The 17051-nt window shown below is 37.1% G+C and overlaps 1 protein-coding gene across 2 annotated transcripts in view; it reads right to left on the reverse strand.

The window, feature by feature from the left end:
* Positions 1 to 17051, reverse strand: part of NELL2 (neural EGFL like 2) — a 456105-nt gene that overhangs the window by 217986 nt on the left and 221068 nt on the right. For both annotated transcript variants that reach the window (XM_082634702.1, XM_082634703.1), the window contains exon 13: positions 11882 to 12010. In XM_082634702.1, coding sequence (XP_082490828.1) covers positions 11882 to 12010 — 129 coding nt within the window. The remainder of the gene's footprint in view (positions 1 to 11881; positions 12011 to 17051) is intronic.

Genomic DNA, 17051 nt, shown 5'->3' on the forward strand with positions numbered 1-17051 from the left:
AAAATCAAAACTAATAAATGAATTCCATAAAGTTGCAGGATATAAACTTAATATACAGAAATTTGGTGTGTTTCTATACACTAGAAATTATAAGAAAGAGAAATCAATAAAAAATCCCATTTAATGTTGCATCAGAAAGAACAAACTACCTAGGAATAAATCTAGCCAAGGAAGTAAAAGACCTGTACTATGAAAACTATACAACATGATGAAAAATTGAAGATGACACAAACAAATGGAAAAATGTGCTGTGCTGATGGATTGGAAGAATTAATGTTGTTAAAATGACCATACTCGGGCTTCCCTGGTGGCGCAGTGGTTGAGAGTCCACCTGCCGATGGAGGGGACACGGGTTCGTGCCCCGGTCCGGGAAGATCCCACATGCCGCGGAGCAGCTGGGCCCGTGAGCCATGGCTGCTGAGCCTGCACGTCCGGAGCCTGTGCTTCGCAACAGGAGAGGCCACAACAATGAGAGGCCCACATACCGCAAAAAAAAAAAAAAAAAAAAAAAAAAATGACAATACTCCCCAAGGCAGTATACAAATTCAATGCAATCCCTACCAAAACAACAATGATATTTTTCACAGACCTAGAACAAATAATTCTAAAATTTGTATGGAAACAAAGAAGTCCCCAAATCTCCAACGGAATCTTGAAAAAGCTGGAGGTATCATGCTCCCTGATTTCAAACAATACTACAAGCTACAGTCATCAAAACAATATGATACTGGCACAAAAACAGACACATAGATCAATGGAACAAAAGAGAAAACACAGGAGGAGTTTCAAGATGGCAGAAGAGTAAGACGTGGAGATCACTTTGCTCCCCACAAATACATCAGAAATACATCTACATGTGGAACAGCTCTTACAGAACACCTACTGAACACTGGCAGAAGACCTCAGACCTCCCAAAACGCAAGAAACTCCCCACGTACCTGGGTAGGGCAAAAGAAAAAACAGAGACAAAAGAATAGGGACTGGACCTGCAGCAGTGAGAGGGAGCTGTGAAGGAGGAAAGGTTTCCACACACGAGGAAGCCACTTCGCAGGCGGAGACAGCAGGTGGCAGAGGGAGAAACTTTGGAGCCACGGAGGACAGCACAGCCACGGGGGTACAGAGGGCAAAGCGGAGAGATTCCCGCCCAGAGTATCGGTGCCGACCAGCACTCATCAGCCCGAGAGGCTTGTCTGCTCACCCACTGGGATGGGCAGGGGCTGGGAGCTGAGGCTCTGGCTTTGGTGGGATCCCAGGGAGAGGACTGCATGAACACACCCTGAAGGGGGCTAGAGCATCACAGCTAGGCGGGAGGGAGTCTGGGAAAAAGCTGGAGGTGTCAAAGAGACAAGAGACTTTTTCTTGCCTCTTTGTTTCCTGGTGCACGAGGAAAGGGGAATAAGAGCACTGCTTAAAGAAGCTCCAGAGATGGGCGCGAGCCGTGGCTATCAGAGCAGACCCCAGAGATGGGCATGGGATGCTAAGGCTGCTGCTGCAGTCACCAGGAAGCCTGTGTGCAAGCACAGGTCACTATACACACCTTCCCTCCCGGGAGCCTGTGCAGCCCACCACTGCCAGGGTCCCATGATCCAGGGACAACTTCCCTGGGAAAACACACGGTGCGCGTCAGGCTGTGGCAACGTCACACCGGCCTGTGCCGCCACAGGCTGGACCCACATTCGTACCCCTCCATCCGCCTGGCCTGAGCAAGCCAGAGCCCCCAAATCAGCTGCTTCTTTAACCCTGTCCTGTCTGAGTGAAGAACAGATACCCTCAGGCAACTTACATGCAGAGGCTGGGCCAAATCCAAAGCTGAACCCCAGGAGCTGTGCGATCAAAGAAGACAAAGGGAAATTTCCTGCAGCAGCCTCAGGAGCAGGGGATTAAAATTTCACAATCAACTTGATGTACCCTGCATCTGTGGAATATCTGAATAGACAACGAATCATCCCAAATTGAGAAGGTGGACTTTGGGAGCAATGAAATATATATATATTTTTCCCTTCTTCTCTCTTTGTGACTGTGTATACCATTTGTCCTAGGGTCTGTCTGTTCATTTTTTTGTTGTTTATTTTGTTTTTGTATAGTTTTTAGAAATAGTTATCAGTGGTGGATTTGTTTTTTGGTTTGGTTGCTCTCTTACTTCTTTTTTCTTTTTTTTTTTGTTTTTTAATTAGTTAAAAAAAGTATTTTTAATACTTATTTTTATTTTTTATTTTAATAACTTTATTTTATTTTACTTTATTTTATTTTATTTTATCTTCTTCTTTCTTTCTTTCCTTTCTCCCATTAATTCTCAGCCGTGTGGATGACAGGCTCTTGCTGCTCCAGCCAGGCATCAGGGCTGTGCTTCTCAGGTGGGAGAGCAAAGTTCAGGACACTGGTCGACAGGAGACCTCCCAGCTCCACGTAGTATCAAACAGCAAATAATCTCCCAGATATGTCCATCTCAAAGCCAAGACCCTGCTCTACTCAACAAGAAGCAAGCTACAGTGCTGGACACCCTATGCCAGACAACTAGCAGGACAGGAACACAGCCCCATCCATTAGCAGAGAGGCTGCCTAAAATCTTAATAAGGCAAGATACACCCCAAAACACACCACCAGACGTGGACCTGCCCACCAGAGAGACAAGATCCAGCCTCATCCACCAAAACATAGGCACCAGTCCCCTCCACCAGGAAGCCTACACAACCCACTAAACCAACCTTAGCCACTGGGGGCAGACAACAAAAACAACAGGAACTAGGAACCTGCAGCCTGAGAAAAGGAGACCACAAACACAGTAACTTAAGCAAACTGAGAACACAGAGAAACACACAGCAGATGAAGAAGCAAGACAAAAACCCACCAGAACAAACAAATGAAGAGGAAATAGGCAGTCTACCTGAAAAACAATTCAGAATAATGATAGTAAAGATGATCCAAAATCTTGGAAATAGAATGGAGAAAACACAAGAAACGTTTAACAAGGACCTAGAAGAACTAAAGAGCAAACAAACAGTGATGAACAACACAATAAATGAAATTAAAAATTCTCTAGAAGAGATCAATAGCAGAATAACTGAGGCAGAAGAACGGATAAGTGACCTGGAAGATAAAATAGTGGAAATAACTACTGCAGAGCAGAATAAAGAAAAAAGAATGAAAAGAACTGAAGACAGTCTCAGAGACCACTGGGACAACATTAAACGCACCAACATTCGAATTATAGGGGTCCCAGAAGAAGACAAAAGGAAAGGGACTGAGAAAATATTTGAGGAGATTATAGTTGAAAACTTCCCTAATATGGGAAAGGAAATAGTTAATCAAGTCCAGGAAGCACAGACAGGCCCATACAGGATAAATCCAAGGAGAAACACACCAAGACACATATTAATCAAACTATCAAAAATTAAATACCAAGAAAAAATATTAAAAGCAGCAAGGGGAAAAAAAACAAATAACACACATGGGAATCCCCATAAGGTTAACAGCTGATCTTTCAGCAGAAACTCTGCAAGTCAGAAGGGAGTGGTAGGACCTGGTAGGACCTATTTAAAGTGATGAAGGAGAAAAACCTACAACCAAGATTACTCTACCGAGGATCTCATTCAGATTTGATGGAGAAATTAAAATCTTTACAGACAAGCAAAAGCTAAGAGAATTCAGCACCACCAAACCAGCTCTACAACAAATGCTAAAGGAACTTCTTGAGGCAGGAAATACAAGAGAAGGAAAAGACCCACAATAACAAACCCAATAAAATTAAGAAAATGATAATAGGAACATACATATCAATAATTACCTTAAATATAAATGGATTAAATGCTCAAACCAAAAGACACAGACTGGCTGAATGACTACAAAAACAAGACCCGTGTATATGCTGTCTACAAGAGACCCACTTCAGACCTAGGGACATATACAGACTAAAAGTGAGGGGATAGAAAAAGATATTCCATGCAAATGGAAACCAAAAGAAAGCTGGAGTCGCAATTCTCATATCAGACAAAATAAACTTTAAAATAAAAAATGTTACAAGAGACAAAGAAGGACACTACATAATGATTATGGGGTATCAATCCAAGAAGAAGATATAAGAATTGTAAATATTTATGCACCCAACACAGGAGTACCTCAAAACATAAGGCAAATTTTAACAGCCATAAAAGGGTAAATCAACAGTAACACAATAATAATAGGGGACGTTAACACCACACTTTCACCAATGGACAGATCATACAAAATGAAAATAAATAAGGAAACACAAGCTTTAAATGATACATTAAACAAGATGGACTTAACTGATATACAAAGGACATTCCATCCAAAAGCAACAGAATACACATTCTTCTCAAGTGCTCATGGAACATTCTGCAGGATAGGTCATATCTTGGGTCACAAATCAAGCCTCAGTAAATTTAGGAAAATTGAAATCGTATCAAGTATCTTTACAGACCACAACACTATGAGACCAGATATCAATTACAGGAAAATATGTGTAAAAAATACAAACACATGGAGGCTAAACAGTACACTACTTAATAACCAAGAGATCACTGAAGAAATCAAAGAGGAAATCAAAAAATACCTAGAAACAAATCACAATGAAAACACGATGTCCCAACACATATGGGATGCAGCAAAAACAGTTCTAAGAGGGAAGTTTACAGCAATACAATCCTATGTTAAGAAACATGAAACATCTCAAATAAACCACCTAACCTTACACCTAAAGCAATTAGAGAAATAAGAACAAAAAACTCCAAAGTTAACAGAAGGAAAGAAATCATAAAGATCTGAGCAGAAATAAATGAAAAAGAAATGAAGGAAATGAGAGCAAAGATAAATAAAACTAAAAGCTGGTTCTTTAAGAAGATAAACAAAATCAATAAACCATTAGCCAAACTCATCAAGAAAAAAAGGGAGAAGACTCATATCAATAGAATTAGAAATGGAAAAAGAGAAGTAACAACTGACACTGCAGAAATTAAAGGAGCATGAGAGATTAATACATGCCAATAAAATGGAAAATATGGAAGAAATGGACAAATTCTTAGTAATGCACAAGCTTCCAAGACTGAAACAGGAAGAAAGAGAAAATATGAACAGAACAATCACAAGCACTGAAATTGAAACTGTGATTAAAAATCTTCCAGCAAACAAAAGCCCAGGACCAGATGGCTTCACAGGTGAATTCTATCAAACATTTAGAGAAGAGCTAACACCTATCCTTCTCAAACTCTTCCAAAATACAGCAGAGGGAGGAACACTCTCAAACTCATTCTACGAGGCCACCATCATCCTGATACCAAAACCAGACAAAGATTTCACAAAGAAAGAAAACTACAGGCCAATATCACTGATGAACATAGATGCAAAACTCCTCAACAAAATACTAGCAAACAGAATCCAAAGGCACATTAAAAGGATCATACACCATGATCAAGTAGGTTTTGTCTCAGGAATGCAAGGATTCTTCAGTATACACAAATCAACCAACGTGATACACCATATTAACAATTTGAAGGAGAAAAACCATATGATCCTCTCAAGTGATGAAGAGAAAGCTCTCAAGAAAATTCAACACCCATTTATGATAAAAACCCTCCAGAAAGTAGGCATAGAAGGAACTTTCCTCAACATAATAAAGGCCATATATGACAAACCCACAGCCAACATCGTCCTCAATGGTGAAAAACTGAAACCATTTCCACTAAAATCAGAAACAAGACAAGGTTGCCCACTCCCACCACTATTATTCAACATAGTTTTGGAAGTTTTAGCCACAGCAATCAGAGAAGACAAAGAAATAAAAGGAATCCAAATCAGAAAAGAAGAAGTAAAGATGTCACTGTTTGAAGATGACATGATACTATACATAGAGAATCCTAAAGATGCTACCAAAAAATGACTAGAGCTAATCAATGAATTGGGTAAAGTAGCAGGATACAAAATTAATGAACAGAAATCTCTTGCATTCCTATACACTAATGATGAAAAATCTGAAAGAGAAATTAAGAAAACACTCCCATTTACCATTGCAACAAAAAGAATAAAATATCTAGGAATAAACCTACCTAAGGACACAGAAGACCTGTGTGCAGAAAATTATAAGACACTGATGAAAGAAATTAAAGATGATACAAATAGATGGAGAGGTATACCATGTTCTTGGATTGGAAGAATCAACATTGTGAAAATGACTCTGCTACCCAAAGCAATCTACAGATTCAATGCAATCCCTATCAAACTACCACTGGCATTTTTCACAGAACTAGAACAAAAATTTCACTATTTGTATGGAAACATAAAAGACCATGAATAGCCAAAGCAATCTTGAGAAAGAAAAATGGAGCTGGAGGAATCAGGCTCCCTGACTTCAGACTATACTACAAAGTGACAGTAATCAAGATAGTATGGTAGTGGCACAAAAATAGAAATATAGATCAGTGGAACAGGATAGAAAGCCCAGAAATGAACCCACGCACATATGGTCACATTATCTTTGATAAAGGAGGCAAGAATATACAGTGGAGAAAAGACAACCTCTTCAATAAGTGGTGCTGGGAAAACTGGACAGCTACATGGAAAAGAATGACATTAGAACACTCCCTAACACCATACACAATAATGAACTCAAAATGGATTAAAGACCTAAATGTAAGGCCAGACACTATCAAACTCTTAGAGGAAAACATAGGCAGAACACTCTATGACATAAATCACAGCAAGATCCTTTTGGACCCACCTCCTAGAGAAATGGAAATAAAAACAAAAATAAACAAATGGGATCTAACGAAACTTCAAAGCTTTTGCACAGTAAAGGAAACCATAAACAAGACGAAAAGACAACCCTCAGAATGGGAGCAAATATTTGCAAATGAAGCAACTGACAAAGGATTAATCTCCAAAATTTACAGCAGCTCATGCAGCTCAATACCAAAAAAACAAACAACCCAATCCAAAAATGGGCAGAACACCTAAATAGACATTTCTCCAAAGAAGATATACAGATTGCCAACAAACACAGGGAAGAATGCTCAACATCATTAATCATGCCAATCAAAACTACAATGAGATATCATCTCACAGCGGTCAGAATGGCTATCATCAAAAAATCCACAAACAATAAATGCTGGAGAGGGTGTGGAGAAAAAGGAACCCTCTTGCACTGTTGGAGGGAATGTAAATTGATACAGCCAGTATGAAGAACAATACGGAGGTTCCATAAAAAACTAAAAATAGAACTACCGTACGACCGAGCAATCCCACTACTGGGCATATACCCTGAGAAAACCATAATTCAAAAACAGTCATGTACGACAATGTTCATTGCAGCTCTATTTACAATAGCCAGGACATGGAAGCAACCTAAGTGTCCATCAACAGATAAATGGGTAAAGATGTGGCACATATATACAATGGAATATTACTCAGCCATAAAAAGAAACAAAATTGAGTTATTTGTAGTGATGTGGATGGACTCAGAGTGTGTCATACAGAGTGAAGTAAGTCAGAAAGAGAAAAACAAATACCGCATGCTTACACATATATATGGAATGTTAAAAAAAAAAAAAAAAGGTCATGAAGGACCAAGCGGCGAGACAGGTATAAAGACACAGACCTACTAGAGAATGGACTTGAGGATATGGGGAGGGGGAAGGGTAAGGGACAAAGTGAGAGAGTGGCATGGACATATATACACACCAAACGTAAAATAAATAGCTAGTGCGAAGCAGCTGCATAGCACAGAGAGATCAGTTAGGTGCTTTGTGACTACCTAGAGGGGTGGGATAGGGAGGGTGGGAGGGAGGGAAATGCAAGAGGGAAGAGATATGGGGACATATGTATATGTATAACTGATTCACTTTGTTATAAAGCAGAAACTAACACACCATTGTAAAGCAATTATACTCCAATAAAGGTGTTAAAAAAAAAAAAAAAGAGAAAGCCCAGAATTAAAACCAAACTTATGTGGTCAATTAATCTATGAAAAGGGAGGCAAGAATATACAAAGGGGAAGGATAGCCTCTTCAATACGTGGTGTTGGGAAAACTGGACAGCTACATGCAAAAGAATCAAACTGACTACTTTCTCACATCATATAAAAATAAACTCAAAATGGATTAAAGATTTAAATGTAATACGTGAAATCATAAAACTCCTAGAAGAAAACACAGGCTGTACACTCTTTGACATCAGTGTTTGAAATAATTTTTTGGATCTGTCTTCTTAGGCAAGAGAAAGAAAAGCAAAAACATACAAATGGGAATGCATCAAACTAAAAAGCTTTTGCAGAGCAAAGGAAACTATCAACAAAACAAAAGGCAGCCTACTTATGGGAGAAGATATTTTCAAATGATATATCTAATGAGATGAGAGGTTCATATCCAAAATATACAAAGAACTTATAACGACATCAAGAAAACTAACAACCTGATTAAAAAATGGGCAAAGGGTCTGAATAGACATTTTTCTAAAGAAGACATACATATGACCAAGACGCACAAGAAAAGATGCTCAACATCATGAGTCATCAGGGAAATGCAAATCAAAACTAAAATGAAATATCACCTCACACCTGTTAGAATGGCTATCATCAAAAAGACAACATATAACAAGTGTTGGCAAGGGTGTGGATAAAAGGGAATTCTTGTGCACTGTTGGTGGGAATCTAAATTGATATAGTCACTATGGATGACAGTATGGAGGCTCCTCAAAAAATTAAAAATAGAGCTACCATAAGATCCATCAATTCCACTTCTGGGTATTTTTCTAAAGAAAACAAAAACACTAATTCAAAAAGATATATGCACCCCTATGTTCATTGCAGCATTATTCAAAATAGCTGAGATATGAAAGCACCCTAAGGGCCCATCGATAGATGAAAGGATATATAAGATGTGGTATATATATACAATGGAATATTACTCTGACATAAAAAGAATGAAATCTTGCATTTGTGAGAACATGGATGGACCAAGAGGGTATTATGTTAATTGAAATAAGTCAGACAAAGAAAGAGAAATGCTATATGATTTCACTTATATGTCAAATCTAAAAAACAAAACAAATGAACAAATATAATGAAAGAGAAACAGACTCATATAAACAGAGAACAAACTGGTGGGTGCCATAGGGGAAGGGGGTTGGTGGATTAGTGAAATAGGTGAGGGATATTTAGAGGTACAAACCTCAAGTTATAAAATAAATAAGTCTTGGGATGTAACATAAAGCATAGGTAATACAGTCAATAATATCGTAATAACTTTATATTGTGACAGATGGTAACTAGACTTATCATGCTGATCATTTTGTAATGTATCCAAATATCAAATTACTATGTTGTACATCTGAAACTAATATAGTATGTAAGTCAATTACATTTCAATAAAAAATTCTTAGCAACAATAAAACAAAATGAAAAAGAAAATCAAATTTGATCAGAATACTGCAGAATCTGTTAACATGAATAACAAAAGATACACTAGAAGTACTCATGTATAAAAAATTCAAGATCCCTATAATAAACCAACAAGTTTTTCCATTATTTTAACTTTTGAAGATTACTTCCTTAAATGAAAAATAAATAACATGAGGAAATTTACAAACCATTTTCCAGTATGATCCATTCAGAATAGAAAACAGCTGCCAATTTGCACTACAGATAAATGTGTAGATAAAAACACAGATCTAGTCTTTACAATTAAATCAATTTTCAACAGGTTGTATTGATAAATAATCTAAATTTCTGGCCTCTTGCCTTGAACTCTTTCCTGTCTCAATAAATGGCAACATCATCCATGTGCTGCTCAAAATCAAAACCCTGACTCCCATTTATCACTCTTTAATTCTCCTCTACAGTAAATTATCTGCAAGCATTGTTGGCTCTACTTCCAAAACATACGTAAATATGCTCCTTCTCTTTCTCTCTCTTACCACTCTCTTAATTCAGGCCATCAACAGCTTTGCTTAGGCTTCTGCAATAGCCTTCCAACTGGTCTTCCTGTTTACATTTCTGTTCTTCTGACCACATCCAACCCCAGAGTTCATCTAACACCTTGCAGCCAGAGCTACCTTTTTTGATACAAGTCTGTACATATCACTCCCCTACTAGATGAATCTAAAATACTTACAGTCTCCCTACATTACCTGGCCCCTACCTAATTCTCCAATTGCATCTTAACTGACCCATCTGCTCCATCACATTATCCTTCTTTCTGTTTCTAGAACATCCAAGCTAGTTACCACTAAGGGTCTATCTACTTGCTATTCCTTCTAGTTGGAATGCTCTGTTGCAGATCTTTCCATGTTACTTCCTTACCATCAAGTCTCAATTCAACTGTCAATCCCCTTCCAACCCCAAGCCCAGAGGCTTTCCTTGACCATCTCATCTAAATTAATCCCCAATCAATTTCTATCACATCATCCTGCTTAACTTTCTTCCTCCCATTTATTACTACCTTAAATTGCCTTCTCTACTCTAAGTTACCCACTTATTCTCTGTCTTCTCCCTTGAATATTAGCTCCTGAGCACTGGAACCTTATCAGTCTTATTCACCATTTACTACCCAGTGCCTAGAAAAGTGCTTGGTACACAGTAGGTGCTCACTAAATATTTATTACAAGAGTGAATATACTTAACAACAACAAAAAGAAGCAGCTCAAAATATGAATAATTATCATAAGATTAAGATTCAAAAAGAGGTATTGTATGAATTTATATCATGTGATTTCATGTTACACACATTAACAGTATCAGTGGAACTTATTACATATTAGAGATCCCAAATATTAATGAAAAATACATTATTTTACTAAGTTACTTTAAATTCATTTCTAATATAAAACCTTTCAAAATGAGGAATTTTAAATCTACTTATGAATGGGGAAGGGAAGCTATATGTCTTTCTTTTGGCAAAAATAGAATGGTCTCTTTAGGACTGCATCAGAAGCATTTAAAGGAATATGCTGAGGGAAAAAAAGGTCAATTTAAAAAGTGAATACCAATTTTTAAGGCAGAGAAAATCTATTGAAACCTGAGGGAAACAAAAGAAATTGGTTTCCCAAGGGCCAGTAAATCATTATGTAGCTAAACACAATCTCTAAGGACTGATGGTACATTCTTGACATCTGGAAAGGGTAAGTCCAAAACTGTCCAAGTGCCCAAATACCACCATATCAGTGTTCTTACTTGAAAGACCCACTAACTAGTCACACAGTTAATGAGAATGATTCAAATGTGTGCCTTGGGGAAATTATAAATTACTACATCTCATGGACTTCTAGGGTCTTCCCGAACAGTCAGAGCCACAGAATTTGTGAATGCCAGGGGCCTCATCACTGTAGTTGGACTGTTTCAATGAGACAATAAACTACCTGGGATATTAGTTAAGGTTTTTAAAATAATTAGGAAATTATTTTCTCCACTGGAGCTATTTACTAAATACCACAGAGCATGAATAAAACCACTGAGATTACAGACAGTAGCAAACAAAAATGGTGCTGGGCACTTTATGTTCCTGTTAATTGACTGTCTTTGTTATACAACACTGTCGGAAAAAATTTGACTACAATTATAACTGCAAGCCACAGTAATCATGTCAATGTATGAACTACCTGAATATCTAATTATGAAAAAAAGAAGGCAATTTCACAGTGGAAGCATTGTCCTAATTCAAGAAACCCAGCCATATTAACTGGTTAGTCTGACATGTAGCAGATAGCTGAAAAACTTTAATTTGAAAGATAATTATTTTTAGCTGATTAATATGCTTCAGATTAAATTCACTGCTTTTAATGGGCCCATCAACTTGACGACCTGGGAAATTAATAAATTTTGCATGCAGTAATCCTAGGAAATTTATACAGCCAAGCTACACATCATTACAAGGATTACCTTCACAGTAGGCATTGTCCTCTCGAAGAGCCCTAAAACCATCTTGACAGCTACAAACGGCCCTGTCATTCAGATTTCTGCAGACAGAATTCTCCATGCAGTTATGCCTTTCAGAACAAAAGTCATAACCTACAAGAAAAAAGAAACTTATTAGGGTAAATAAAAGCATAACAAAGCAAATAAACTTTGTCTCCTTAAATTCTTTCTTTGATTTAGAAGCTATATTTCTCTAAACGATTAAGTTGATATCTTCATCCAATGTTTATAGGACCATATGCTATGTGTATTAAAAAGTTTTTGAGTGTGTTTAACTCAATTAATTCCTTCTTGAAGTCTCCTCTATTTCTGAATTTATAAATGCTATCTCTCGTCCCTAATATTCCAATTACAGTCCTCCAAATATTGGAAACAAAGAAAGATTCTTGGAGTACAAAATGAAGATTTACAATATAGAAGACAACACAGTGAGGAAGGAAAGTGATCTGAGAATTAGTGATTGAACATTGTCAATAACTATGAGTAATACAGACCAAGCCAGATGAGATGTGCACATTATGTATTTAAGAAATGAAACAGGGCCTCCCTGGTGGCGCAGTGGTTGAGAGTCCGCCTGCCGATGCAGGGGATACGGGTTCGTGCCCCGGTCTGGGAGGATCCCATATGCCGCGGAGCGGCTGGGCCCGTGAGCCATGGCCGCTGGGCCTGCGCATCCGGAGCCTGTGCTCCGCAACGGGAGAGGCCACAACAGTGAGAGGCCCGCATACCGCAAAAAGAAAAAAAAAAAAAAAAAAAAAAAAAGAAATGAAACAGACAACTTGGCATCCTTAAAAAACCCCACAAAACTCTAAACGTGTAAAAAAAAATCACATCACTTTCATCTAATTTTCTCAGGAAATCTTCAAGACAAAGTATGTCCACTCAAAAGAAAAATAAAGTTTTTATGAATTATAAAGATTTCACAGATTCCAGAGTCTTTATGTAGAGGAAAGAAAAATGGAACATTTCATGAACAGTGACACCAATCATGTGTAATTTCTCAAATCTCTTTTTCCTGTGTGAATCCCTGTTCAAAGATCATCTAAGATGCTGAAATAAAAAGCTGGAACACTGGAATTCACATTTAATGGAAATTATATGATTATACATCATTCAAACAATTTTCAAATTGCTTGATGCATAAATTTTCTGTCTAGTTTTACATTATCTAATGAATTACTTTTTCACCATGTATAAAAGAAAAGAGGTCCAGAAGAATACATTTCATGTAGCTCAGAATAAACTCATCTGCTTACATGCAAGAAAAGACTTTTACTTGAGCAAATCATGAAGATGTAAGTTCTACACTCATTTGTAATCAAATTACCATACAGTGCTGTGATTCAGTGAAAGGGTGAACTAAGCTATACCACAGCCAAAAGGTATACTCTGGTTCAGCACAATGGTTGATGTCCATTCCAATTGGTTTGTGCCCATAATGACTATGTTGAATATTGACCCAGAGTTAAAACAAATCTCCCATGAAATGCAACTACAATGTATAGTAAAATAGTGTTTGTACAATTTAATAAGCCTTAGGAAGGGTAAGGCTCTCAAAATACAGTGATGCATTTAAAAAGGATAGGAAAAATCAAAAGAATTAGTGATTTCTACAGAAATAAAATAAAATAGAACAGAGTGTATGAAGATTGTAAAAATATATAGTCAATAACAGCACTGAAATCACTTGACAACTTTTCTTGACAAGATTCTTCACAATCTAAATTCTCATGATTAAGGCTGAAAATTTAGAAGTAAAAGGTTCACTCTTAAGGAAAGGAAAAGTTAAAAATGTTTTCTCCTTGGTTCTTTTTATTTCTTTCTTTAAGTAGCTAAATTGAGACCATATTTCTTAAAATGTATTCCAGTGTCTTTTTACAATGCCTAACGAGGCATAATTTCAGCTAAAAAGTCATCCTCATTCTCTATACCAATAGCTCAGCACATCATCAACTTAAAATGAAAATGTTCAAAAAAATCACTTTATATTTATTCTAAATTAAAACAATGTTACTAAAAAAAAACCCGGCCCACTCCTTAAGGATACACAGAGAATTAAGAGACCATGTTTTAACACAGCGCTAAATCTGCAGAAGTTTACCTGTAATGCTTCAAACAACTTTTAGAGAGCAATGACTAAGAACAGGAACTGTTCCTGACGCAATTTTACTTTTCTTTCGTAAGTTTATATTTTTCAAAACTATCTTTCAACACTTCATTTTGATGCCATAAGCATCATTATGTCTATGCCATAAGCCTCCTCTATTACAATCCATTTCCCGTCTGTATAAATAATGTTAAGACCCCCTCATCTCAGCATCAAATATCATGCACACGCTCACCATGCAGTGTTTAATTGCTGCAATAATTTTCTAACTATAAGATAACAGTATGATTCTACTTTTCATTGTTTTAGGTTCAGTTAGGGAGTACTTCACTTTTCATCAGATGAGATTTTTAAGTTAACCTGGAGACTTGAAAACTGAAAATTCTGTCAAATACTAATTTACTCTAAACAATGTCAGATAGCTATTTTGACTTAGTCTCTCAACAAATAAGTTGATTGAATCTATTGGTTGTTTTACTGCTTAGATTCAAAAATGCCAAGGTTAAAATGTTAACTACTGATGGTTAGAAAATTCAGACTCAGTTAAAGGGGCTTGTTTCCAATCTATAGGGAAGAACTTCAAAAAAAATCAGAGTATGGGTTGGCAATAAACCATAGTCCTACCACCATTATAGCCACATTCCTACTCATCTGTGCTTGGTTTTTGGAGTTGAAAGACCTGGATTTACATCTGATCTCTACCACTTACTGGCTGTGTAAATTACTAGCTGTGTAAGTTAATTAACCTTTCTAAACCTTCAGCTTTTCTCACCTGTAAAATTAGGATAATATCTACCTTGCAAAAGGTTCAAATGAGATCATCTATGTAAAAGTGCAACAGTGTAGCATTTTTTAATAATTAAAGCAGTTAGAGTATTACTAACAAGCCATAAACCAAATGTGTTGAGATACCTATCATAGGAGAAAATTCAAATATTTGCTATAAATGGATAGATTAATGACCTAATACAATCAGGTCTTTCTTTTATTTCCTCCTTTGGGTCTTAACCTCAAGGATACCAAGTTTTCTATTCCTTTTAAGCTTTCCAAATTTACATGAGATTCTTTCATTAAGTGTACTAGATCTTTCTATGATATTAAGCATTTCTCTATGACTGAGGATACAAAAGGGTAAGGAAGGGTCGGATACAAAAGATTATGCATAAGAACAATATAAATAAATGTTATTCATAATAACTAGGAGAAAGAGAATGCAATAGTTTTGAGGTGAATATTTGTTGGTTTTGCCTTACAGGTGTCTATTCTTCCTTTTTGTGGAAAAAAACAGAACAAAACAAAAATCTAGTCACCTGGGATGAACTCTTCACCTCTACTGTTAGCCTAGGTGCTTACAGGAAAATGGACTACACTGACCACTGGTTAAGGCCACACCAATCAATGCATCCCACTGGCTTGGACATAGTAATTTCTTCAGGTCTGAGCAAATGATGCAGTTCAGGTTAATGCAGATAATTGAAACTCAATTCTGGGACCTTTGTTCAACTCTTCCACCTACTTGAGTATCATAATAACATGAGCATAAGAATGTCAGGGAACACACAGAGTCTGAAAATAAGGCCACCTCAGAGGAGACAAACAGAAAGATGCATCTAAGCAAAGGGGCGAGATTTGAGAACTGAGTCAAGCCACTCACTGGGGCCGTGTATTCCACTGTTTGCTTAAGTCAGTTGGATTGGGTGTTCTATCACTTGTACCTGAAATAATACTAACTGATATCAGTATTGTCTGCAAGATGATGGATAATTCTGATTTTTCCCAAAAGGTAGTTCACGTGCATGGATGAACATTTAAAAAAACAGTACTGATAGCAATGGAATTATTTAAATGTGATAAAAAAAATACATGAATCTAACAAATAATCCCATTATTTCATGGATACTACTGCTTAGGAATAAAACTAAATTTTCACAAAATGAGTTGACTAACAGTAGACATTAAAACATTAACTAAATAATGTTATTTGTGGTACACAGATAACAAGAATCATGAAGATGTAATTGAATGATGTGGGAAACTATGAATTGTCCAGAAGTTGGGTGCAAACAAACCCACTCAGCCATATGCACACAGTGCCTCTATCACTTCTAATTGTAAGGCATGACAAAGTCAATGCTAAATTAAAGTTGGGCATCCAGTGAATAGGACTTGTGGTCTGTAAGCAGAGAAAGGGGTGGCCAAGGGAGGAGAAGAAGAATGGGAAGGGCTGAGATACGAAAACATATAGTTTCACGTTATTTCTGCACTTTTCTAAGTCAGAGTCCTCACTGTATCATGAAGTCTCTGTCGTATTGTAATTTGTCATAAGCTTCCTTGAAAGAGCTCTCAAATATGAGAAAAGTGAAAAGAACATTCCTGCTACACTGTTCCTGAGCTGCTACAACGGAAGACAGCAGGGTACCTAGAAAACAGCCCTGGCGGATTTGACTTGGTGCCTAGAAATTTGGAGCCTTATTTTGGTGCACAGCTTGGTTTCCAACCACTGGCCAAGCCTCCAGTGGAAAGGTCAACAATTTAATCTCATGCTCTGCCCTCAGGGAATATTTACTAACTGTTGTTGAAGAACTTAGTTTTTCAGATGTGAACATGGCATCTTTAGCACTAGGCAGACAGGCCTGGAAACTGGAGCCAACCTTACTACAAATGAATTTGTCACAATATGTGTGTAGGAGTTGACTCAAAATTTAATCCTTCAAAACTTGACTTTTTTAGTTTAAAAGTCAGAGAACACCAGGAGGACTCATTTGTTTATTCTATTTATTTGAAGTCAGAAATGGAAATAACCTTTATTTTAAATGGTGCTAAATGTTTCAGGAAAGGCCAACTTGTCCAATTTCAGTTCCAGTTCTAAACCAGAGGTTCTCAATCCAGGCTGAGTAAAATAATTTACTGAAGAGTGTTTTTTAAGGTGATACCAAGGCTCCACCCCATATATCTGAAATCTGGCTCTGAAACACTTATTCAGGAATTAGGAAAGGGGATTTGAGCTTCTGCCTTAGCGAAGGCAAC

The sequence above is a fragment of the Mesoplodon mirus genome (assembly GCF_964341445.2).
Source record: "Mesoplodon mirus genome assembly, chromosome: 11".
Classification (NCBI taxonomy): domain Eukaryota; kingdom Metazoa; phylum Chordata; class Mammalia; order Artiodactyla; family Ziphiidae; genus Mesoplodon; species Mesoplodon mirus.